The 26259-nt window shown below is 38.4% G+C and overlaps 1 protein-coding gene and 1 gene segment (V, D, J or C); one reads left to right on the forward strand and one right to left on the reverse strand.

Annotated features, from left to right (window-relative positions):
- The first annotated feature begins 13921 nt into the window (after window positions 1–13921).
- The window catches only part of cabp5b (calcium binding protein 5b), a 58974-nt gene continuing 46636 nt past the window's right edge, over window positions 13922–26259 (forward strand). For both annotated transcript variants that reach the window (XR_012596827.1, XM_074657022.1), the window contains exon 1: window positions 13922–14027. The gene's annotated coding sequence lies outside the window, so the exon portion shown is untranslated. The remainder of the gene's footprint in view (window positions 14028–26259) is intronic.
- Window positions 22964–24129, reverse strand: LOC141781650 (Ig heavy chain V region 914-like). The segment is given in 2 exon segments: window positions 22964–23990; window positions 24078–24129. Coding segments are annotated over 2 exon segments (417 nt in total).

Raw genomic sequence — 26259 nt, forward strand, 5'->3', positions numbered from 1 at the left:
GGTTGATGTTGAAGCTGACGTGCTGTGAACTCCTCTGACAGCCTGATGTGATGTTTTATAGCTGAAGCTCACTGAGTTTGCATATATAGAATCAAACATATATGAAGCATCAATGTTGGTCTAACTGGAGCCAATAGAAGAGTCTGTTCACTGTTTTTATATCTGCAGAGTGAAAACATGCCTGGAAATCACCTCTGCTTCACATCTCATATGTTAATGTCATTACACGCTCACAAACATTTAGAAAAAGTCTCATCATTTACAGAAATAAAACTACTGTTAACTTTGTTTTACTGTCAACTTTTAAGACATGAATGTATTATATTTACATTTATTAACTCCTAACTGCATTTATTCAAACATTTTGAGTGATATACTGTATATGACATTTTACTGCACAATGCATACTTTTACTTTAAGCACTTTAAGTACATTTTACTGCACAATGCATACTTTTACTTTAAATACTTCAAATATACTTAACTGTACTATGCATACTTTAACTTTAAATACTTTAAGTATATTATACTGCACAGTGTATACTTTTACTTTAACTACATTAAGTATATTATACTGAACAGTGTATACTTTTACTTTAAATATTTTAAGTTCAGTCCTCTCCTGTTCATCCTCTACACGATCCCCCTCTGTAATATCATCCGTCATGACCCCAACTTCAACTTCTACGCTGATGATGTCCACCTCTATATATACACTAAATCTGTCATCACAGCGACTCTCTCCACCCTGAGAACTGATACAAATGATCGGTAATCCCTTCAAAATACCACATTAAGACACCAAGACCTTGAGGAACACCATAGAAAAAAGCCATGCTGTGATTTGGGATAAAAAACTTTTGACATTTGGGAGATTTCTGCAAGAATTGCATTTTTTTGGGCGATTGGCTGGCGAGCACTTGTATTGTGTAAACTGCTTAGAAACCCCCGTATTGTCAATCTAGCTGGAAAAGCCATCCATTCTCCGAATGCTCTAGGTCTCTAGTTTGTGGCTGTAAAGTTTCAAGACACTGTGATTATCCTAGAGGTCACCACAGGTCATTTTATACAGTGAGATCAAGTTTTTAAAAAAAAAAATGGTTTCACTACAATGAAATGTCTCCTACGGGGACTAACATCATCACATGAATACAGTTGGGCTCATTGGATCCACAAGAGCCTCTGCTTTACAGTGATACCCTATTTATGTAATTCAAGACTGTTTAGGGACCCCAGTATGCAGAAATATTCAGATACACCATTTTAAAATAGGAGACAATAACACATTTATACTACATGTGATTGTCATAAAGTGGGCATGTCTGTATTTAGCCCAACTTTGGACGTTATTTATTTCCTTCCCAACATTGTAGCATGACATTGGTTGGTACTAATGGATTCTAAAGGTTCTTTAGTTTCATATGATATTTGTGTCTTCACTCTAACCCTAAAACTGAACCTACTAGAGCCTCTGAAAGACAGTAAAGTCAGTTAGGATCGCGGGCGGTCTCAGGGGGGTTTTAGGTCTGTTTCTGTCTTCAGTGTGACAGTGAGCTGGTGTTGAAATCATTAGTGGTCTGAGGGCTCCTCCTCTGGTGGATTCATGTTACAAGTGTTCAGGCACTGAGAGGTTTTTGTTCAGGTCAACTGATGGTTTGTGTTGTTGTGGCTGTCTGGCACAGTAATACAGAGCTGTGTCCTCAGGCTGCACATTCTGTCCGTTTAGAGTCACTGTTCCAGCAGAAGTGTCTCTGCTGTAGCTGAACTTGTTCTTCAGAGCATTATTTTGGTAAAAGTCTCCTCCACCCCACCGATGTAAAATCCAGTCCATTGGTTTTCCTTCACACTGTCTGATCCAACCGGTTGCATAGCTGTTATCAGTCAGAGAATAACCAGAGACCTGATAGGTGATGGTCAAAGACTGTCCAGGCTGCACAACCATTGAGTCTGGCTGGATGAGATCAATACTGTTCACACCTGTGGAAACACAAATCAACATTATCTCCATCATTCATCTGACTATTCAGTGTTTCTAATGTGTTTATTAGTGTGAATCCAGTGAAAGCTCCTCACAGGATCCAGCTGCCAGCAGCAGTATCAGAGCTCCAGAGAACATGGTTGATGTTGAAGCTGAGCTGATGGAGCTCTTCTGTCTCTCACTGACACTCACTCACTTCTTTAGAAGTCACCTTCATTTGCATATTGTTGAATCATCTTTTAAATGTCATTTGAATCAGTTGAAGGTGTAAACAGTGTGTCTTCTCTAGAGACCAGAGAGAAATCAGTTTTTATTTAAAGAACATATTTTTATGAAAGATCTTATATGAACTTAAATGTCACCATCTATATGGTTAATTTAGTAAACTTTTAGCGCTGCTTTGATTTGATTTAATGTAAAGATATGTTTTAAAACTCTGGAAGTTAGTGAGTTAATGTCTAAAAACTGAATATTGTGAAGTTTTCATCACAATAAGGTTGTCTTCTTATAAATGCAGGCGTTGCTGTGAGTCACGATAAACTGTCCCAACCATAGACTGAATATAAGAAGTGGACGTAGTCACCATGACGTCACCCATTGGTTAGTGGACTACAGTTTTTAAGCCTTGAATTTGGCATTTTGGCCGTCACCATCTTGGTTTCTGGCTGTCACCATCTTCACTTCTTTATGAGGCAACACACAAGGAGGCTGATTTACATACTGATGATATCAGCTGACTAAAGTTTATCCAAATGAACTAATAACTCAGCTTTTAAATTTTATTTCTTAAATGTATTGTATTATGTGTGTACTATGTATATAATTTCAAACAGTTATCAGATTTATGATTCACTTCACTCTCCACATCTGTTAGACAGTTTAAACACAACAGTAATTATTTAATGACTATATTATTATACATTTTTAAAGATGAAAAAACTTTCTAAATAAAGTATTAACCTCCATACATGATATAGGTAGGAGTCAAATATATTCACTTTGTAAAAAATAAAGTTAAATGCTGTTATCAGTAATGGGAAGTTTTCAGCAGTATGCATAATGATAGGACAAAGATGTATTTATTATTTAAAAATATATATATGAAGTAAACTATATCATGTAAAACAGCATTTCAATAATAAATGTTAAAATTTCATGCTTTTCCTCAACCAGTCCAGTCAGAATGAGTCCTGTAGGATTTTGTACAGCTGCTCAACCAACTCCAGTCACTGTGGGTCTCGAGCACAATAATACACAGCAGAGTCTTCAGTCCTCAGACTGTTCATCTGCAGATACAGCTGCTGTCTGTTGTTGTCTCTGGAGATGGTGAACCGGCCCTGAACTGACTGAGAGTAGTAGATGCTGCTACCACTAGGACTACTGATAGCAGCGATCCACTCCAGTCCTTTTCCAGGAGCCTGTCTGATCCAGTGCATCCAGTGGCTACTGAATGTGAATCCAGAGGCTGTACAGGTCAGTCTGTGGGATTCTCCAGGTCTTTTAATCACTGGTTCAGATTCTGTCAGAGTCTGACCATCAACACCTGTCAAGATATAAAAATACATCCCATGTGTTAAGTTGATACACAAATCAGAACTATGTCAGTTAAACAAATAAAAACTATATCAACTCAACATCAGTGTAAATGTTGACCTGTCCAGCAGCAGATGGTTAAAAGCAGCAGTCCTGTCCTATAGTCCATCATGTTAAACTGTGTGTCCACTGTCCTCTGTCCTCCTCTCTGCAGTCAGATAAGTAGAGGTGGAAGACATCTGAGTTTTGCATTGACTCCTCCTCTCAGTGTAGAACTGGATCTGAATGGATCTCAGTTCCTGTTTGGTGAAACTGGAGAATGAATGTTTAATGTACAGGAGTCATTCCTCCCAGTAGAATTTGTGCAATAGGTCCACAAACACATTATATATCATTTTGGTTGTCTTTCATTATTCAGCTCAGTCTGCATCGTGTGAAGACTTTGACAATAGTTTAGCAGTTTAACAATATAAAGTGAGTATTGTTAATTAATTTTAATAAAAAAAAACGCCAAATAGCACCTTAATGAATGTGGTTCATTATGTTCTACTGTTGATTTAGTGTTCATCAGTCATGTTTTTCAGTCAATACAAAGGAAGTCTGTTATTCCTGTTTTGTCAATCATTAGTGGTCTGAGGGCTCCTCCTCTGGTGGCTTCATGTTACAAGTGTTCAGGCACTGAGGGGTTTTTGTTCAGGTCAAACTTCATTATATCACAAATATGGATTTCATTAATCTAATTTGCCCCAAAATAACATGGATGGTTCTCTAATATGGTCTTTGCAAAAAAATATATAATGACCAGTACTTTGATTGAATTTTGGGTGTTTTATTCAAATTTATATCATCTGTGGTCACAGGTTTCATTATTTGTTGCCGTGGTTTCAAACCAATATTCTGACTAAACTTTGACACATACCAGCCTGTGATAATCCATTAACATTATGTTCCTCTGATAATAGTCAAAATAATTCATAATTTCTGCTTTCTTTACTAAAATATTTTGTATAATTTTACGGAAATTAGGTTGATTAACATTAATTTCATGCAGCAATTGTCAATAACGTATACAAAATATTCTTATATCACAATGAAGAAGACTAAACAAAACAGTAGATAAGTTGAACAGTTGAACATCTATTTATTGTCTCGATCCACAGTCCCTGCAGAACTCTGTGCATATTGATAGTTTAACTTCACTCCAAACTCCTGCAAACTAAAAGAAGTAAAGACTTCAATCTCAGGTTAGACAATTAGAAAAAACAAAAAACATTTAACTACACAAATGCTGTTTATTGTTCAGCTGCTGTGTTTAATGCAGCTCTGTTATGGAATAAGCAAGAATATGCCTATTTAGTGATATGATTTCTACATTCACATCTCTGTTTAGAAATGTGTTTCTAATCAAACATTACTGGTTCTCACAAAGTGTTCAGTGTAACTGTATCCTATCAGTTTCTGGGACTACTTCAAGTGAAGACGTTCATCATGATTGTGGTCAGAATGAGTCCTGTAGGATTTTGTACAGCTGCTCAACCAACTCCAGTCACTGTGGCTCTCGAGCACAATAATACACAGCAGAGTCTTCAGTCCTCAGACTGTTCATCTGCAGATACAGCTGCTGTCTGTTGTTGTCTCTGGAGATGGTGAACCGGCCCTGAACTGACTGAGAGTAGTATTTGCCGCTGCCAGTATCAGCATAAGCGATCCACTCCAGTCCTTTTCCAGGAGCCTGTCTGACCCAGCTCATCTCGTAGCTACTGAATGTGAATCCAGAGGCTGTACAGGTCAGTCTGTGGGATTCTCCAGGTCTTTTAATCACTGGTTCAGATTCTGTCAGAGTCTGACCATCAACACCTGTCAAGATATAAAAATACATCATGAGAAATATGTCAGTTACACGAATAAAAACTATGTCAACTCAACATCAGTGTAAATGTTGACCTGTCCAGCAGCAGATGGTTAAAAGCAGCAGTCCTGTCCTATAGTCCATCATGTTAAACTGTGTGTCCACTGTCCTCTGTCCTCCTCTCTGCAGTCAGATAAGTAGAGGTGGAAGACATCTGAGTTTTGCATTGACTCCTCCTCACTAGAAGGAGTGAAGCTGATTTGTCTGGTAACTTTACTTTATTTGTCCCTCAGTTTTGGACCTCAGAGGACAGATTAAACAGTGTTGTCTTTTCAGTCTCTCCTCAAAACTTTATTTTCATCTCCTTACTGACCGTATTTAAAGACTCATCTCACTACATCTCTTACAACTTAGTTTTTTTAATGTTATTTTACTTTATATTATTATTATTATTATTATTATTATTATTATTATTATTATTATTTTATTTTTTTTATTATTATTATTATTATTCCCTGTAAACAGCAGCAGATGAGAGCACATGGAGTGATCATATGCTCCAAACAAGTCAACTCTTTTCTGTCTCTCCTTTCTGATGTAAAATCTGTAAACTAGTCAGAACCATAAAAGTCCGACTGACTGATCATCTCAGGTGTGATTGATGTCATTTAGGTTAAAGGTTAGAAGTCCATCAGAGTCCTGAGGCCTGTACTACGAAGAGAGTTCAACATACCCAGGGTATCTTCTCGTTATCTGGCTTCACTTAACCTAATAAACGAGATCTCGCTAAACTGTACTATGAAGCTTGTTATCAACTCGGTAAGTCAACCCAGGGTTTCTCAGTCTGGATGTGAGCGTGTTCACATGAACGAGGAGGTGTTTGCAGCATCTGACCAATCACAAACATGGACAAGTCTACTGACAGACAGAGTGGCACATTTAACAAAGGAAGAAACTATATTAGACAAATACGAAGAAGTTAAACACTAAATCCAGACTAAAAGTAACACAGTTGAAGCTGCTAAATGTAGGAAGAACAGCTGGAAAAAGAAAAAACTCCCGATGTGTGAATGCGTAAATTAACAGACTTATTAATTTAACTGAACACTCAAAAGTCAGAAATAGTCATTTAAATATAAATAGCTTCAAAGAGTGTAATAGATGAATGGATTACACCTTTTTTAACACTGCATGTAAAATGTGGCGTCTATGACTATTTAAACATCCTTTCTCCTGCTACCCCCCTCTCTGACGGTGTGAAACGGACTCAAGAGCAAGTAAAAATAAATAAATATAAAAATATAATTCAAAGCGGTAAACACCCCCAACATAAATCCAACTGTCCTTCTTGCATATGTCAGTTTAAACTGTGTTGTTTTTAGTCTGGATTATGACGGTAACTTCTTCATTATGTGTGTAATATTATCATACAATCACCGCACTGAGCTCTGATTGGTCAGTAGGAGGTGTTTTCACATGAGTTGATCTCTGATCTGGAACATAACCTGCTCCGGAGCAGGTTAGCCGTTCAGCATAAGAAACCATGGTGATCTACCCCGGTAAGAAGTAAACCAGCTTCGTAGTACGGAAAACCCAGAGTTAACCCTGAAGTTACCTCGATAACCGCAAATCCTGCTTCGTAGTACAGGCCTCTGGTGTCTTTAAGGAAAACATTATTTATAGGTTTCTTTGAGATAATCAACTTTTAAAAATGTATCTAGTTTAGGGTGGACTGAAGTTACCATTTAACTTTCTAAATATATAAATGCTCCTTTTTGATCGCTGTAAAATGTGTTGATTTCAGAACTTTGTGGATTTTATGTATTTTTCATGAAAACAAAATTGGTGTAAAATCTGCAAATCACATGGAAGCTTTCTGTTTTAAAATGTTAACAAAACGTATGTTTTTAAATGATCTTCATGCATGTACTTATTAAGACATGTGGACCCAGTTTCACCACACTAATACAGATAATTTAATCAACAGTATTACAAAAATAAAGTGATGCTGAGATAACAGAGTGTTCCCAGTGGTGGTGGTGGTAAATAGAGGAAGTAGTTTTTGTATGACTCTCCTATTATCATCTCTCACTGTGTGTGTCTGGCACAGTAATACACAGCAGAGTCTTCAGGCTGCACGTTCTGTCCGTTTAGAGTCACTGTCTTACTGGAAGAGTCTAAGTCGATACTGAACTTGTTCTTCAGTGAATCTTTGTAGTATGAAGCTCCAGTATATTTCATTCCAATCCACTCCAGTCCTTTCCCTGCAGGCTGTCTGATCCAAGCTGTGTGGTAGCTGCCAAGAGAATAAGAGACCTGACAGGTGATGGTCAGACGTTGACCTGGCTGCACAGTCACAGAGGCTGGCTGAGTCAACGTTTCACCCTTCACACCTGTTAAAAAAACAAGAACATGTTTTTTAACAGAAAAATATCAAGTTGTACTGTAAAAGAAGAAGTGTTGACAGATCCAGAGAGACTCACATCCAGCTGCCAACAGCAGCAGCAGAGCTCCAGAGAACATGGTTGATGTTGAAGCTGACGTGCTGTGAACTCCTCTGACAGCCTGATGTGATGTTTTATAGCTGAAGCTCACTGAGTTTGCATATATAGAATCAAACATATATGAAGCATCAATGTTGGTCTAACTGGAGCCAATAGAAGAGTCTGTTCACTGTTTTTATATCTGCAGAGTGAAAACATGCCTGGAAATCACCTCTGCTTCACATCTCATATGTTAATGTCATTACACGCTCACAAACATTTAGAAAAAGTCTCATCATTTACAGAAATAAAACTACTGTTAACTTTGTTTTACTGTCAACTTTTAAGACATGAATGTATTATATTTACATTTATTAACTCCTAACTGCATTTATTCAAACATTTTGAGTGATATACTGTATATGACATTTTACTGCACAATGCATACTTTTACTTTAAGCACTTTAAGTACATTTTACTGCACAATGCATACTTTTACTTTAAATACTTCAAATATACTTAACTGTACTATGCATACTTTAACTTTAAATACTTTAAGTATATTATACTGCACAGTGTATACTTTTACTTTAACTACATTAAGTATATTATACTGAACAGTGTATACTTTTACTTTAAATATTTTAAGTTCAGTCCTCTCCTGTTCATCCTCTACACGATCCCCCTCTGTAATATCATCCGTCATGACCCCAACTTCAACTTCTACGCTGATGATGTCCACCTCTATATATACACTAAATCTGTCATCACAGCGACTCTCTCCACCCTGAGAACTGATACAAATGATCGGTAATCCCTTCAAAATACCACATTAAGACACCAAGACCTTGAGGAACACCATAGAAAAAAGCCATGCTGTGATTTGGGATAAAAAACTTTTGACATTTGGGAGATTTCTGCAAGAATTGCATTTTTTTGGGCGATTGGCTGGCGAGCACTTGTATTGTGTAAACTGCTTAGAAACCCCCGTATTGTCAATCTAGCTGGAAAAGCCATCCATTCTCCGAATGCTCTAGGTCTCTAGTTTGTGGCTGTAAAGTTTCAAGACACTGTGATTATCCTAGAGGTCACCACAGGTCATTTTATACAGTGAGATCAAGTTTTTAAAAAAAAAAATGGTTTCACTACAATGAAATGTCTCCTACGGGGACTAACATCATCACATGAATACAGTTGGGCTCATTGGATCCACAAGAGCCTCTGCTTTACAGTGATACCCTATTTATGTAATTCAAGACTGTTTAGGGACCCCAGTATGCAGAAATATTCAGATACACCATTTTAAAATAGGAGACAATAACACATTTATACTACATGTGATTGTCATAAAGTGGGCATGTCTGTATTTAGCCCAACTTTGGACGTTATTTATTTCCTTCCCAACATTGTAGCATGACATTGGTTGGTACTAATGGATTCTAAAGGTTCTTTAGTTTCATATGATATTTGTGTCTTCACTCTAACCCTAAAACTGAACCTACTAGAGCCTCTGAAAGACAGTAAAGTCAGTTAGGATCGCGGGCGGTCTCAGGGGGGTTTTAGGTCTGTTTCTGTCTTCAGTGTGACAGTGAGCTGGTGTTGAAATCATTAGTGGTCTGAGGGCTCCTCCTCTGGTGGATTCATGTTACAAGTGTTCAGGCACTGAGAGGTTTTTGTTCAGGTCAACTGATGGTTTGTGTTGTTGTGGCTGTCTGGCACAGTAATACAGAGCTGTGTCCTCAGGCTGCACATTCTGTCCGTTTAGAGTCACTGTTCCAGCAGAAGTGTCTCTGCTGTAGCTGAACTTGTTCTTCAGAGCATTATTTTGGTAAAAGTCTCCTCCACCCCACCGATGTAAAATCCAGTCCATTGGTTTTCCTTCACACTGTCTGATCCAACCGGTTGCATAGCTGTTATCAGTCAGAGAATAACCAGAGACCTGATAGGTGATGGTCAAAGACTGTCCAGGCTGCACAACCATTGAGTCTGGCTGGATGAGATCAATACTGTTCACACCTGTGGAAACACAAATCAACATTATCTCCATCATTCATCTGACTATTCAGTGTTTCTAATGTGTTTATTAGTGTGAATCCAGTGAAAGCTCCTCACAGGATCCAGCTGCCAGCAGCAGTATCAGAGCTCCAGAGAACATGGTTGATGTTGAAGCTGAGCTGATGGAGCTCTTCTGTCTCTCACTGACACTCACTCACTTCTTTAGAAGTCACCTTCATTTGCATATTGTTGAATCATCTTTTAAATGTCATTTGAATCAGTTGAAGGTGTAAACAGTGTGTCTTCTCTAGAGACCAGAGAGAAATCAGTTTTTATTTAAAGAACATATTTTTATGAAAGATCTTATATGAACTTAAATGTCACCATCTATATGGTTAATTTAGTAAACTTTTAGCGCTGCTTTGATTTGATTTAATGTAAAGATATGTTTTAAAACTCTGGAAGTTAGTGAGTTAATGTCTAAAAACTGAATATTGTGAAGTTTTCATCACAATAAGGTTGTCTTCTTATAAATGCAGGCGTTGCTGTGAGTCACGATAAACTGTCCCAACCATAGACTGAATATAAGAAGTGGACGTAGTCACCATGACGTCACCCATTGGTTAGTGGACTACAGTTTTTAAGCCTTGAATTTGGCATTTTGGCCGTCACCATCTTGGTTTCTGGCTGTCACCATCTTCACTTCTTTATGAGGCAACACACAAGGAGGCTGATTTACATACTGATGATATCAGCTGACTAAAGTTTATCCAAATGAACTAATAACTCAGCTTTTAAATTTTATTTCTTAAATGTATTGTATTATGTGTGTACTATGTATATAATTTCAAACAGTTATCAGATTTATGATTCACTTCACTCTCCACATCTGTTAGACAGTTTAAACACAACAGTAATTATTTAATGACTATATTATTATACATTTTTAAAGATGAAAAAACTTTCTAAATAAAGTATTAACCTCCATACATGATATAGGTAGGAGTCAAATATATTCACTTTGTAAAAAATAAAGTTAAATGCTGTTATCAGTAATGGGAAGTTTTCAGCAGTATGCATAATGATAGGACAAAGATGTATTTATTATTTAAAAATATATATATGAAGTAAACTATATCATGTAAAACAGCATTTCAATAATAAATGTTAAAATTTCATGCTTTTCCTCAACCAGTCCAGTCAGAATGAGTCCTGTAGGATTTTGTACAGCTGCTCAACCAACTCCAGTCACTGTGGGTCTCGAGCACAATAATACACAGCAGAGTCTTCAGTCCTCAGACTGTTCATCTGCAGATACAGCTGCTGTCTGTTGTTGTCTCTGGAGATGGTGAACCGGCCCTGAACTGACTGAGAGTAGTAGATGCTGCTACCACTAGGACTACTGATAGCAGCGATCCACTCCAGTCCTTTTCCAGGAGCCTGTCTGATCCAGTGCATCCAGTGGCTACTGAATGTGAATCCAGAGGCTGTACAGGTCAGTCTGTGGGATTCTCCAGGTCTTTTAATCACTGGTTCAGATTCTGTCAGAGTCTGACCATCAACACCTGTCAAGATATAAAAAACATATGCATGTCATGCGTTATGTTTGAAGCACAAATCAGAACTATGTCAACTCAACATCAGTGTAAATGTTGACCTGTCCAGCAGCAGATGGTTAAAAGCAGCAGTCCTGTCCTATAGTCCATCATGTTAAACTGTGTGTCCACTGTCCTCTGTCCTCCTCTCTGCAGTCAGATAAGTAGAGGTGGAAGACATCTGAGTTTTGCATTGACTCCTCCTCACAGGGAGGACTCAGCTGATCAGAGTTGGATCTCACTCTTTGTTTGGTGAAACTAGAATGAATCTTTACTCACCAGGACGTTTTGTACGTCTAAAAATGTCCTTACGTGTTTTAAATCTAATAACTGGGTTATCAACAGAACCACAACGATGTGTGTCATCTGATTGATTATATTTAAACCATCATCAACAATCAGTGAAGCAGTGGTGCAGCGTGGCATTGTGATAGATTAATGATGATTTCATGTCAGAAAAGTTGGTAACAGATTATCATTATAGGAGGAGAACATTAATATCTAGAGTATTATTTTAGTAAAACTAAAGGTGTCTTTCCCCGTCATGTCTTCCTGTATGGACGTTACTGGGATCAGTGTTAAAGCCAGTCCTTGTCTGCCCTCTAGAGGTTGAAAACAGCGATGGGAGCTACTGTTAACATTCAAGACAAGTTACTCACTTGAGACAGAATTGTTGTAACTAATGTTTTACAGGACTAGAAGTTCATTAATTGTTCAACATTACAGCTCTGAACTTCTTTTATTGGCTTCAGATATTTAAAACAAAAGAAGCCTCATGAATTTTATCTTTGTTTGTGTACATTTCCTGTTCAGTATAGTGTTCCACACAAATACCTTCATCACTTGTTTCTGTCCAGTTTTCATCATTCTGTACCTTAATGATCTTCATGCATGTACTTATTAAGACATGTGGACCCAGTTTCACCACACTAATACAGAGAATTTAATCAACAGTATTATAAAAATAAAGTGATGCTGAGATAACAGAGTGTTCCCAGTGGTGGTGGTAAATAGAGGAAGTAGTTTTTGTATGACTCTTCTGTTATCGTCTCTCACTGTGTGTCTCTGGCACAGTAATACACTGCTGTGTCCTCGGTCTTCAGACTGTCCATCTGTAGATAGACTTTACTGCTGGAGTCATCTCTGGAGATGGTGAATCTCCCCTGGACTGACTGGGAGTAGTAGATGCTGGTACTATAAATAGCAGAGATCCATTCCAGTCCTTTTCCAGGAGCCTGTCTGATCCAGTGCATATAGTGGCCAGCAATGGTAAGTCCAGAGGCTGTACAGGTCAGTCTGTGGGATTCTCCAGGTCTTTTAATCACTGGTTCAGATTCTGTCAGAGTCTGACCATCAACACCTGTCAAGATATAAAAATACATCATGAAAAATATGTCAGTTACACAAATGGAAACTATGTCAACTCAACATCAGTGTAAATGTTGACCTGTCCAGCAGCAGATGGTTAAAAGCAGCAGTCCTGTCCTATAGTCCATCATGTTAAACTGTGTGTCCACTGTCCTCTGTCCTCCTCTCTGCAGTCAGATAAGTAGAGGTGGAAGACATCTGAGTTTTGCATTGACTCCTCCTCACGGGGAGGAGAGAACCGAGCTGAAGATAATTAATCAAAACGTGAGAATTAATGTCCAAGAATTATCCTCCGAGTCAGCTGTTTGTTTGACATGTTTTAATTCATGTAAAATATCCATGTTGTTGTTCTAATAATACACAAATGTTATAACATGTTCAGACATCTCACACATTAACATACAAGTTTAAATCTTTTTTCTTATCAAGACATCAAGACTCATGAGACAATTTACAATAATATAAATAATCTACAGTTTTATTCTGATCACCAACATCTATGATAATTGCTTTATTCTCATCTCACCACGTTACACCCTGAACCGATGTTTTGAACATATTTTTGATTGTGGACATTTCACCTCTGTAATTCTGCTCTGATCCAGCCGAGCTCGCTGTCTGATCAGATGTTTTTCAGCTTCTTTCTCTTTTCAAACTGATTTCATGTCATTTATGGGTTGTACATGTGAATATGACATTGTAAATTTAGTATTATATATAACGCTCTGACAGTTGAAGGGACTCTGTCTGTAACTGTGAGGGATGTAACATCATTAAAATACATAGAAATGTAATGAGGATATGTCAGCGTGTTTTAGCAGGTGGTGAGAGAACCCAGATGTTATTAAGATCACTGCAGTTTGTTGTCTGTGGAGGTTTTAGTGCAGCTGCTCCACTGTCTTCAGTCACTGTGTGTCGAGCACAGAAGTAAACAGCAGAATCTTGTGCTGTCAGGCTCTTGACCTCGAGGTACTGAGTGCTGCTGGGCACATCTTCGGTCATGATGAAACGGCTTTGAAAGGAGCTGGCATAGATAGCAGAGTTTGAACCTGTATTCATCCTCCCGATCCACTCCAGAGCTTCTCCTGGTCTCTGTTGTATCCAGCTAATATAGTTGCTTGTCATGCTATAACCAGACGTGATACAGGACATCTTCACTGTCTCTCCAGGTCTTTTCACCTCAGAGGGAGACTGGTCCAGTTTGATCTCACTCCAGACTCCTGTAAGGTAAGACATCGTCATCATTCACACTTATATCTACATCACAAGTTAGATATTTACAAAAGAGCCTCTTCAGTGTGTTAAAGCAGAAATCATTCTTACCCTGAATAGTAACTAAAAAGAATAAACTCCAGGAAATCATATTTTCCATTCTTTAATAAACACTGTAATCCAGTGATTATAAAGTGTTTAGTCATAAATGACATGAGAGCGGTTCATGGCTTGATTATAAAGAAGGAAGAGTTTGCATGGACCGCCCTCTACAGGGTTAAAAGGAGAACATGGAAAGCAGATGTACTTTAACATTAGTAGAGTTTTCTCCAAGAGCAGGGGAAATGTAAAAACACCAAATACTTGGCAACTATTTCTATTGTAGAATACGGTAGTAGGATGCTTTTGGATAATTTTTTATTTAAAGCACATATTTTTATGAAAGATCTTATATGGACTTAAATGTCACCATTGTGGTATATTTTCAAGTCTTGAATAGGACAGTGAGGCCCCTAATTGTAAACATATGTGTAAGGAGCTATATGTCCTTAAATGGGCATTACGCCAAGACCAGGGGCTGAGAGATAAACATGTGGTCAAAACCTCAGCTCAGAGATTGGATGACATGAACCCGATATAAGGGGGTGCGAGCGCCCCGAAGTGCAGGACTTTCAGATTCGACATGAGACCTCCGGACGAGCTAGACGTTCGATATGACATGTGTGGCTTGTTTGTAATAAACTCTATTATACCAGCAAGAACAGTGTCCTCGGAGCATCCTTCATCATCACTTCAACAGCACTGTCGCAGAAAAGATACGACAGACATTGGCGTCACGAGACAAGATCGGAGGTGGCCATCAGCACAACTTCACAAAGCGGTGAGCTCACTCGATGAATGCTTGTCATAAATTGGGGCTGTTATGTGGAGTTGTTTGGCCACACCGTAAATTAAGAACCTTCTTGTTATGGACATGTCCTGTTGATTTGATGTTTAAAGTGAGGCTCCGTGCTAAATTAAAAAAAAAAAAAAAAAAAGGGGGAATGAATAGAGAAAAGAAAAAAGTAAAGAAAAGAAGTATGAGAAATACAAGGAATAGTTTAGTATAGCTTAATGGTAACTATAAGGTGTGCTAAATAGTATTGTGCAAGATTAACGCTAAGACACATGCATAAATGCATATTAGACACTGAGTAACGATGGCTCTGACATAGTCCGGAATTAACTTAGAAAGACAAAATTGGGAAACCTGGATCCAGGTAATTTGAATAAATAAATGTAAAGAGTGTTAAGAGACAGAGAAATAAAGGAAATAAAGGAAATGATCATAGGACAGCCGCAAAATCAGATAGGTAGCGCCCTCAAGAGGAGCATATGTAGCATGGGCCAATTAAAACCTGAAACAACATCTAATGGTCAGTTAATAACTGGAGAGTGTAGAATCACAATTCGATTGACCGTTACCACTCTGACGTTTGTTGACGAACGGTGTCTGAAGCAGCCTCTCATCGAAGATTTACACCTCAGAGGTAGCATAAATTTTATGAGAAAAAGTAAGGAAATAGCGGCAGAAAGCATGCTGTACGAATGAAGATATCTAAAGTTGGAGTGAAGAAAATGTGTGTGCGTGTTTACTTTGGGATGAGATGCAGCTGGGAAAAATGTGTGTGCGTAAAAGGGAAGAATGTGTGTGCGTTGGAGTTGGAGTGCTGAAATGTGTGTGTGTGACACTTGGCTGCTGATGTGTTCCAGATGTGTGCCAGAAAATGTGTGTGCGTAAAGTTAAAAGTAAGAAAGAACACATTAGGATTGAATAACCATATATAGGTGGGGATTTGAGAACAGAACATTTAATAATTTGTAAAGATAGATACGTGGCCCGATATATTGTATAAAACAATGAGCTTCTTGCCTTTTTCTAAGAAGACTAATGAATTGAATAATGTAGTGTATAAAACCATGAGCTTCTTATAAAAGACTAATGAATTGAACGAGTTAGTAATTAAACCATGAGCTCTTCTTAAAAGGGACGTTATATAATAATTAAAGCTGTTAAAGCACAAATGAACTTCGTTTAAGAAGGGTAGTGTTTGAAACCCCCCCCTCACTCGTCTCAAAATTCCCTAGAGGAGGTTGAAATGTGAGAGTATGAAGAGAATTCCTTTGCCATTTGAACTGTTTGGTCCAGTGGGGTTCACTAAGTGCTGTAATGTTTAGATAGGGGTTTAAGTTAGGAATATAATGTTTGATGCTGTTAAAGGGACCTATGGGTTCACAAGAGACTAAATCATTGCCTGTCCCTCGTCTGTTATGTCATATATGCTGAATGAGAATTGAGACGGGAGGCAAGGCAGAGGGCCGGCACATCACGGAGGGTGGATTGCTGACGTCAACTTGGAGGCTTTCGCTTCAATCTACTACAAAGGCCGGTATAAATTTATCCACAGACTCTTTAACAAAAACAAAACCTGCTTTCATTTATAAGCTTAAGAGGAAAACTGACCTGCTCTAGGCAGTTGGGAGAAATAAATAAATGAATAAATAAGAAAACTTGGCAACGGATTGATCAGTTAATGCATTTGATTAATTAATGGCATAGGATTGTTTAGTCTAACCTCTGCTGACAATTACAGATGTTCATTTATGTTATTGTGCGTAGTTTGTCTGATCTGTGATGTGGTGGACATTCAATGTGGTGACTGTTTGAAGATTTGAGCTGAAAATTGATTGATTAGATAACTGGTTGATTTGTTGATTGATTGATTAGATAGCTGGTTAATTTGTTGATTAATTGATTAGTTGGATAATTGGATAATTTGTTGAGTGATTGATTGGTTAATTGGTTAATTGGTTAATTGGATAATTGGTTAATTGATTAATTGGGTAATTGGGTTTTTAAAAAAAAAAGGGGGGAAGTAATTTAAATAAGCCTTGAGTAGTTTTAATTTTAGCAATTACTTCTTAAAGTACAATAACGGAACATAAGGAAGCCGTTATAATGGGGAAGAAGAACACTAAAAATCCGAAAGTAATCACTCCTGTTGAGATAGTACAGAAGAATAATCCGTTAATTAGGGGCATCGCAAACATTGCAAAAATATCGGAAAAATGGCACAAACGCTGGCCTGAAATTGACCAACCATGGCCAATGGAGGGGACGCTTAACCCAGATGTAATTAAAATAATGCTGGTACTTGTATCCACATACAAGGCAGAGCAAAAGAAAGGAAAAAAGGGGAGAAAACGCAAGGAGAAGAGGCAAGTGGAGCTTGGCATTCTCCAGTTGTTTGAAGATGAGGGACAGAAACTGATCAAAGCTGCAAACGATAAGAGGGATAAAATTGCAGAAGAAATAAAACAAAATACAGAACAAACAGAAAAACTGAGGAAAGACACCAACCCATTTTTCTCACATATGAACCCAGTGAAGGGACCACCACCTTATGAGGTAGGGACGAAGTCTAAGAAAATCTATCCTCAGATCCCGGTGATTAGTCAGGAGGGTGACTACCGTATCAGAAACGAGGAGGACAGAATAATAGAAACAGGACGAGCGGAGACAACGATAACGATGTATCCAAGATCCAAAAGTAAGAATAAAACAAGGTTTGGGTCTGGGAAGCAAAAGTGGGACCATGGAAACGAGAGTGACCAAAGCGATCAGGAAGGGAGCAGAGGAGGATATGACCCTGAAGTCAGGCGGATGTTGGCAAGAGCGGAAATAAGAGGAAATGATAACTCTGATGACAGTGAGGATGAAGAGGACCATGAAGAGGGCCATGAAGAGGATGCCCGGAAGACTATAAGAAAGATCGAAATAAGCATAGGCCGATGCCGCCGTGACCAACAACAAACTGATAGTCCAGAAGAACTAAGAGAACTAGAGGACAAGATAGAGGAATTGTGGAGGAGGAAGGAAGAGGTAGAGATTGAAAACTTCAAACAATCTGCCATGACAAATAGAGGTCGCCATAGAAAACAATCGACTCCCAAAAAGATGATTCCAGTGATTATCCGAGGACGGAATTTGGAGTATAAGCCTTGGCAGAATACAGATATGTCAAACATACTTGAAAAGTTACCTACTCTTCAAGATGGAGCACATCCTTGGATTTCGAAGTTGGAAGAGATCATAGTGGGAGAACAACTAGCCATGGGAGATATCAAGAGACTCTTGGCCAGCCTCATTGGAATTCACGCTATGGAAGAGATTCTACAGAAAGCTGGACTTAATCGATATGTGGGAACGGCTGTGAATGATTCAGAGCTGTTTGCTGCAAGTAGAGGCCAAGTGTGCAGGGCGCTGAAAGAAACATTTCCGACAAATGTACATCCTGACAATATTTTTATTGATCCACTGGGACAAGAGGAAAACCCGAGGGCCTATGTGTCGAGAGTTCATCAAGCGTGGAGAAATGTCACAGGAAATGACCCGGATTTGAATCAAATGGAGCAGTCAATTTTGCGAACCAGAATACAGAAGGGGTTGCCCCTGCCAGTGAGAAGCAAATTAGCAGAGGTGGTTGGTCTTGGAAGCATGGCAAAGGGTGTTTATACGGATCATATAGCCCACCAGGTGGAGCTGTATAGGAAAAAGGAACATGATCAAAAAGACCTGGACCAAGAGACCCTCAGGAAACTTAATCAAATACAACTGATGGATAATAAGAGGATGGAGAAGAAGCAGGCTCTGGTTATGCAGAATCAGGCTCCACTAAATCAACTAGTCTGATGATTCAGGAGGCGCATGGCTTAGCTCACGTTGCAAGGGGGGAAGTTAAGAGAAAGATCACAAAAGAGTATGGTTTTTGGGCACCATGATTGCTTGAACAGATTGATTATGTCATAGGCAGGTGTACTATCTGTCCAACAAAACGAAAAGATGCTCAATCGGTTGCCAAGTTCTTATGCAGAGAGGTCATAAGCAGGTGGGGACTTCCAGATCGAATATCCTCAGACAATGGGAAAGAGTTTGTGAATAAGACGGTGAAATTGATTTTGCAAAAAAAAAACAACTAGGAATTAAAATATTTTGTTTAATGAGGTTAGGTGGATGAAAATTAAAGATGATTGTTCCCTTGTCCTGCGTAACGTTACTCGGGAAGACGAAGGAGAATACAGGTGTTCTTATGAAGAACCGGAGTTTAAATTTGTTCCATATCAAAATTATTGGATCAAAGGTCGTGTGACTCGTAGAGTGACACTCCTGATAAAAGATTTGGGGCCTATTGGAGCTTCTATGAGTACTAAAGAAGTTCAGAAACAATTTACTACAGTAATCACTCCAAAGGTGATTAGTACACAGATAAAGCTTGTTACGTTAGTTCCTGAAACAACTAAGAATGTTCATACGCCTACTCAGGCTACTACTCTAGTTATGACTTCAAAGGGGATGAATGCTACAACAGTGACGACATCCGTGGCATCTACGACATTTGTAAATACAACGCAGACATCTAATATGACATCTTGGACCTTTAAGGATGTGATTAATGTAATCCAGAAGCAAATGTCAAAAATAGAGCCTAGCGTGAACAGCAGTAATGACAGTGTTGAAGTTAGAGATCAGAGGATAGAAGAGAAGTATGTAGAGTCATCTACGTTCAGCTCAGAGGCTGCTACTTTAAATTTGAAATCAATAAATAATGATAATGCTTTCGATCAGAGTACTACCTTGGCGGCAACATTAACGCCTAGGAAATTGGAGAATGTGACACAGACACTTGATAAAGTATTCTTGAAAGTGAAAGAGATGGTAAATGAGAGCCGGAAGTCTATGTTGGAGATGGGGATTAGTGTGACTAGTAGGAAGGAGATTGAGGAAGTGAAGGTTGGAAATTCATCTGAGACTGTTCAGAAGAATAGTGTAGATGTGGGAAAGGAGTTTGTTGACTCGGATCAGATATCACAGGAGATGTTTGAACAGAACCATGTAATGCAGAAGAGAGAAGCAAAATGGAAAGCATATGGATTTGATGCTTTAGCGTTGGGAATTGTAGACCCATGGGCAGGTAGAAATTTATGGTTTCAGCAGTTAACACACTCAGTGAGATCAATCAAGAAAGTGAAGGGTCCATGTGTGTTGAAAGTACCAACACCAGGTACATGGCCTTCAATTTTGGAGGCGGTACCGGAACCATTAACTACGTCATGTCAATCTTCTGTACTGTCATGGCTCTTGTATCAACAGCAATCATCAGTGGATAAAGTGATGGCTTTATCAGTGAACCTTTTTAAGCCTAGATTGAATTGTTCTTGGTTGGCAGAATTACCATATGAGAATTTACTTGAACAACATGAAAATGTGATGACAGCGGTACCTGATCCGATGGAAGTGAAACCTGTGAGGGCAAAGTACTGTTTTTGCTCAAATGTACCTAATAAGGGGTCTGGAATGTTTATGGGAATATCAGAGTGTGATGGTTATATGATGGATTTAGGAAAGCGTGAGGATGAGGATGTGAATAAGTTGTATGAAGTGATTTTTCAAGTGTCAAAGCGTAAGCCGAGTAGAACTTTGATGGTAGAACATCAAGTTTTGCCTGGTAATGTGACTATAGGCAATTTCAGGGATATTTGGTGGATTTGTGGTGAAGATGCTTATCTATTTCTACCATACGGGTGGACAGGATGTTGCTATATGGCAACACTGAAACTTCCATATGAGGTTCTTACTATCCAGAAGGGAGTAGGGCCAGATGGGGTCCAATCTGATGTCGCTTCACGTAATAGGAGAAAACGTGAGTTGGCACAGTTTCACGAGTTGGAATCTTACCATTGGAGAATAAGTATAGGAGAGAAGTGGGGTATCGGATTATTTCCATGGTATGGTGTGACATTCTTGGCAGATCATATCGACAACATTACCTACACCTTGCAAGGCTTTGCGAACGAAACCATAAGAGGTTTCGAATTTTTGTCAAACACTCAGAGAAGTCACAGACTGACGTTGCTGAAACATGACATGGCTCTTGACTATATTTTGGCCAAACAAGGGGGCCTTTGTATGACTTTGAACTTAACAGGGGATGCTTGCTATACATTGATTCCTGATAGTTCTGATAATATGACTAGTGTCATAGAGGCATTGAAGCTCATAAGAGATGCGTTTGGCCCATCAGAAGACGCGGGATGGTCTGCAAATGCTTGGTTGCAGGATAAATTGGGGCCACTAGGAGCAGTGTTAGTTCAGGTTTTGGCAGCGCTCGTTCTGTCGTTGTGTGTGATGTTTTGTTTTTGCACACTGTTGTTGACCTTTGCAAAGGCTATGATAATTAAATGGGTTGGAGTTGTGCTGCCCGGCGATCAAACGCTGATGACATTATTACACGAAGCTGACTCGGACGTGGATGAGGATGACGCAATAAAGATCGAATTGGTGGAGGAATATCCATTTTAAATATCTCATATGATTATAATCATATTGTTTACCTCTGTTTTTTGCTTGTGTAGTTTGTAGTGTTGCTGTTGTTTTGCTCTTTCGAGACATATGGCAACAAATGAACAATATGATTAATGGATAATATGATTTCTAAATTCACAGTTTGACTTATAGAAGTGTTCTTATATGATCTCTAATTTCAAATTTTTTACATTTTTTACTTATCTTATTCTGTGTTTGATGTTTTAATTTGTATCTGTTCTGTATGCAAAAGATACTGGTTTTCTTTTCTTTCATTCTAGAACATATTGGGGGATGACCACTGTGAGGGTGGTGGATTGTCAGGGACTCCGAGGGGCTGAATGGGTTCAGACACTTCAAACATGAAAATACGAATGGCCTGAAGAACTCTGAACGTGGACTGTCGATACAACATCCAGAGTCAAGACGTCATCGATACTACACCGGCGTCAAGGCTGCTGAGAAACTACAGCGTTATAAAGTCTTATGTCTTCTTTTAGATGTTACATTAGTATTTTTGAAGATGAATTTTCGTTTTTGTGTATTACATGCTTGGCAAATGATGGTTTCTAAATATAATGGGACCTCAGATGTTTTCTTTTTCTCGATGTTTAGGGACAGTGGGGTAGGCAGGAAAAGGTCCATAGAAAGGTGCGATGGGTCGACCAGCCTGACTTTGGACATTGTTTTGTTTTAATTTGCTGAGAGTTCCATATGTATTTGCTTAAAGTCATTTTCATACACAAATTGCTAAAATTCCACATTTCAGTGTTATGGAGTACTACGTATGGTCGCCTTGGCAGAGGGACCGTGAGAGAATTTTCCTGTATACATTGTTTAATGGATATTTCAAGAAAGATTAGCTGCCAGACAGGTTTTTCACTCTCACTTTTATACTCCATACAGTTGTTTCAATGGTAAAAAGGACAGGTTGTAAATTTGTCATGTTTATACACCTGTATGTCTCTTCTTTTATTTTTTCGAGACTTTGTGCAAGTCTCGAAGGGGGGAATATGTGGTATATTTTCAAGTCTTGAATAGGACAGTGAGGCCCCTAATTGTAAACATATGTGTAAGGAGCTATATGTCCTTAAATGGGCATTACGCCAAGACCAGGGGCTGAGAGATAAACATGTGGTCAAAACCTCAGCTCAGAGATTGGATGACATGAACCCGATATAAGGGGGTGCGAGCGCCCCGAAGTGCAGGACTTTCAGATTCGACATGAGACCTCCGGACGAGCTAGACGTTCGATATGACATGTGTGGCTTGTTTGTAATAAACTCTATTATACCAGCAAGAACAGTGTCCTCGGAGCATCCTTCATCATCACTTCAACAGCACTGTCGCAGAAAAGATACGACACCATCTAGATGGTTAATTTAGTAAACTTGTAGCGCTGCTTTGATTTGATTTAATGTAAAGATATGTTTTAAAACTCTGGAAGTTAGTGAGTTAATGTCTAAAAACAGAATATTGTAAAGTTTTCATCACAATAAGGTTGTCTTCTTATAAATGCAGGCGTTGCTGTGAGTCACGATAAACTGTCCCAACCATAGACTGAATATAAGAAGTGGACGTAGTCACCATGACGTCACCCATTGGTTAGTGGACTACGGTTTTGAAGCCTCGAGTTCGACATCTTGGCCGTCACCATCTTGGTTTTTGCAGAGCAATATATCAATATCAATTTCGTGATATGAGACTAGATATCATCATAGATTTTGGATATTGTTATATCATAATATGATATAAGTGTTGTATTTTCCTGGTTTTAAAAACTACATTACAGTTAAGTGATGTATTTTTCTGAACTTACCAGACTGTTGTAGCTCTTCTATTATTTGCTTTTTCCCACTTAGTCATTATATCCACATTACTGATGATTATTTATCCAAAATCTCATTGTGTACATATTTTACAAAAGCATCAATGGTCAACCCTACAACATCGTCACAACATCGTCACAATATCTATATCGAGGTATTTGGTCAAAAAATTGTGATATATGATTATATCCATATCATCCAGCCCTATGCATACAATGATGTATCTGTGATTTTAATGTCAGAGAATTTAAATTGATGAAAACTGTTAAATTAGATTAAGAACGATTTATAAAATGTAAAGTCTGTTTCTGTCTTCAGTGTGACAGTGAGCTGGTGTTGAAATCATTAGTGGTCTGAGGGCTCCTCCTCTGGTGGCTTCATGTTACAAGTGTTCAGGCACTGAGGGGTTTTTGTTCAGGTCTACTGATGGTTTGTGTTGTTGTGGCTCTCTGGCACAGTAATACACAGCAGAGTCTTCAGTCTTCAGACTGTTCATCTGCAGATACAGCTGCTGTCTGTTGTTGTCTCTGGAGATGGTGAACCGGCCCTGAACTGACTGAGAGTAGTAGATGTAGCTACTGGAATACATAGAAGCAACCCACTCTAGTCCTTTTCCAGGAGCCTGTCTGATCCAGCTCATATAGTAGTCACTGAATGTGAATCCAGAGGCTGTACAGGTCAGTCTGTGGGATTCTCCAGGTCTTTTAATCACTGGTTCAGATTCTGTCAGAGTCTGACCATCAACACCTGTCAAGATATAAAAATACATCATGAGAAATATGTCAGTTACACGAATAAAAACTATGTCAACTCAACATCAGTGTAAATGTTGACCTGTCCAGCAGCAGATGGTTAAAAGCAGCAGTCCTGTCCTATAGTCCATCATGTTAAACTGTGTGTCCACTGTCCTCTGTCCTCCTCTCTGCAGTCAGATAAGTAGAGGTGGAAGACATCTGAGTTTTGCATTGACTCCTCCTCACTAGAAGGAGTGAAGCTGATTTGTCTGCTAACTTTACTTTATTTGTTCCTCAGTTTTGGACCTCAGAGGACAGATTAAACAGTGTCGTCTTTTCAGTCTCTCCTCAAAACTTTATTTGCATCTCCTTACTGACCGTATTTAAAGAATCATCTCACTACATCTGTTACAACTTTGTGTTTCACGTTATTTTACTTTATATCATTATTATTATTATTATTATTATTATTATTATTATTATTATTATTATTATTATTAATAATATTATTATTATTCCCTGTAAGCAGCAACAGATGAGAGCTCATGGAGTGATCATATGCTCCAAACAAGTCAACTCTTTTCTGTCTCTCCTTTCTGATGTAAAATCTGTAAACTAGTCAGAGCCATAAAAGTCCGACTGACTGATCATCTCAGGTGTGATTGATGTCATTTAGGTTAAAGGTTAGAAGTCCATCAGAGTCCTGGTGTCTTTGAGGAAAACATTATTTATAGGTTTTTTTGAGACAATCAACTTTCAAAAACGTATCTAGTTTAGAGTGGACTGAAGTTACCGGTTAACTTTCTAAATATATAAATGCTCCTTTTTTATCGCTGTAAAATGTGTTGATTTCAGATTTTGTGGATTTTATGTATTTACGTTTTATGTTTTCTTTAATGATCTTCATGCATGTGCTTATTAAGACATATGGACCCAGTTTCACCACACTAATACAGAGAATTTAATCAACAGAATTACAAAAATAAAGTGATGCTGAGATAACAGAGTGTTCCCAGTGCTGGTGGTAAATAGAGGAAGTAGTTTTTGTATGACTCTCCTATCATCATCTCTCACTGTGTCTCTTCTGGCACAGTAATACACAGCAGAGTCTTCAGGCTGCACGTTCTGTCCGTTTAGAGTCACTGTGTTGCTGGAAGAGTCTGAACTGATACTGAACTTATTCTTCAGTGAGTCTTTGTAGTATGTGGTTGAACCAGCTCCCATTCCGATCCACTCCAGTCCTTTCCCTGCAGGCTGTCTGATCCAAGCTGTGTAGTAGCTGCTAAGAGTATAAGAGACCTGACAGGTGATGGTCAGACGTTGACCTGGCTGCACAGTCACAGAGGCTGGCTGAGTCAACGTTTCACCCTTCACACCTGTTAAAAAAACAAGAACATGTTTATTTATCACAAAAATATCAAGTTGTACTGTAAAAGAAGAAGTGTTGACAGATCCAGAGAGACTCACATCCAGCTGCCAACAGCAGCAGCAGAGCTCCAGAGAACATGGTTGATGTTGAAGCTGACGTGCTGTGAACTCCTCTGACAGCCTGATGTGATGTTTTATAGCTGAAGCTCACTGAGTTTGCATATATAGAATCAAACATATATGAAGCATCAATGTTGGTCTAACTGGAGCCAATAGAAGAGTCTGTTCACTGTTTTTATATCTGCAGAGTGAAAACATGCCTGGAAATCACCTCTGCTTCACATCTCATATTTTAATGTCATTACACGCTCACAAACATTTAGAAAAAGTCTCATTTACAGAAATAAAACTACTGTTAACTTTGTTTTACTGTCAACTTTTAATACGTGAATGTATTATATTTACATTTATTAACTCCTAACTGCATTTATTCACACATTTTGAGTGATACATGACACATTTTAATGCACAATGCATACTTTTACTTTAAGCACTTTAAATATATTTTACTGCACAATGCATACTTTTACTTTAAATACTTCAAATATACTTAACTATACTATGCATAATTTTACTTTAAATACTTTAAGTATATTTTACTGCACAATGCATCCTTTTACTTTAAGCACTTTAAGTATATTATACTGTACAGTGTATACTTTTACTTTAAATATTTTAAGTTCGGTCCTCTCCTATTCATCCTATACACGCTCCCCCTCTGTAATATCATCCGTCATCATGACCCCCACTTCAACTTCTACGCTGATGATGTCCACCTCTACATATACAATAAATCCGTCATCACGGCGACTCTCTCCACCCTGAGAATTGATCAAAATGATCAATAATCCCTT

Source organism: Sebastes fasciatus, chromosome 13 (assembly GCF_043250625.1).
Source record: "Sebastes fasciatus isolate fSebFas1 chromosome 13, fSebFas1.pri, whole genome shotgun sequence".
NCBI classification, from domain to species: Eukaryota; Metazoa; Chordata; class Actinopteri; order Perciformes; family Sebastidae; genus Sebastes; species Sebastes fasciatus.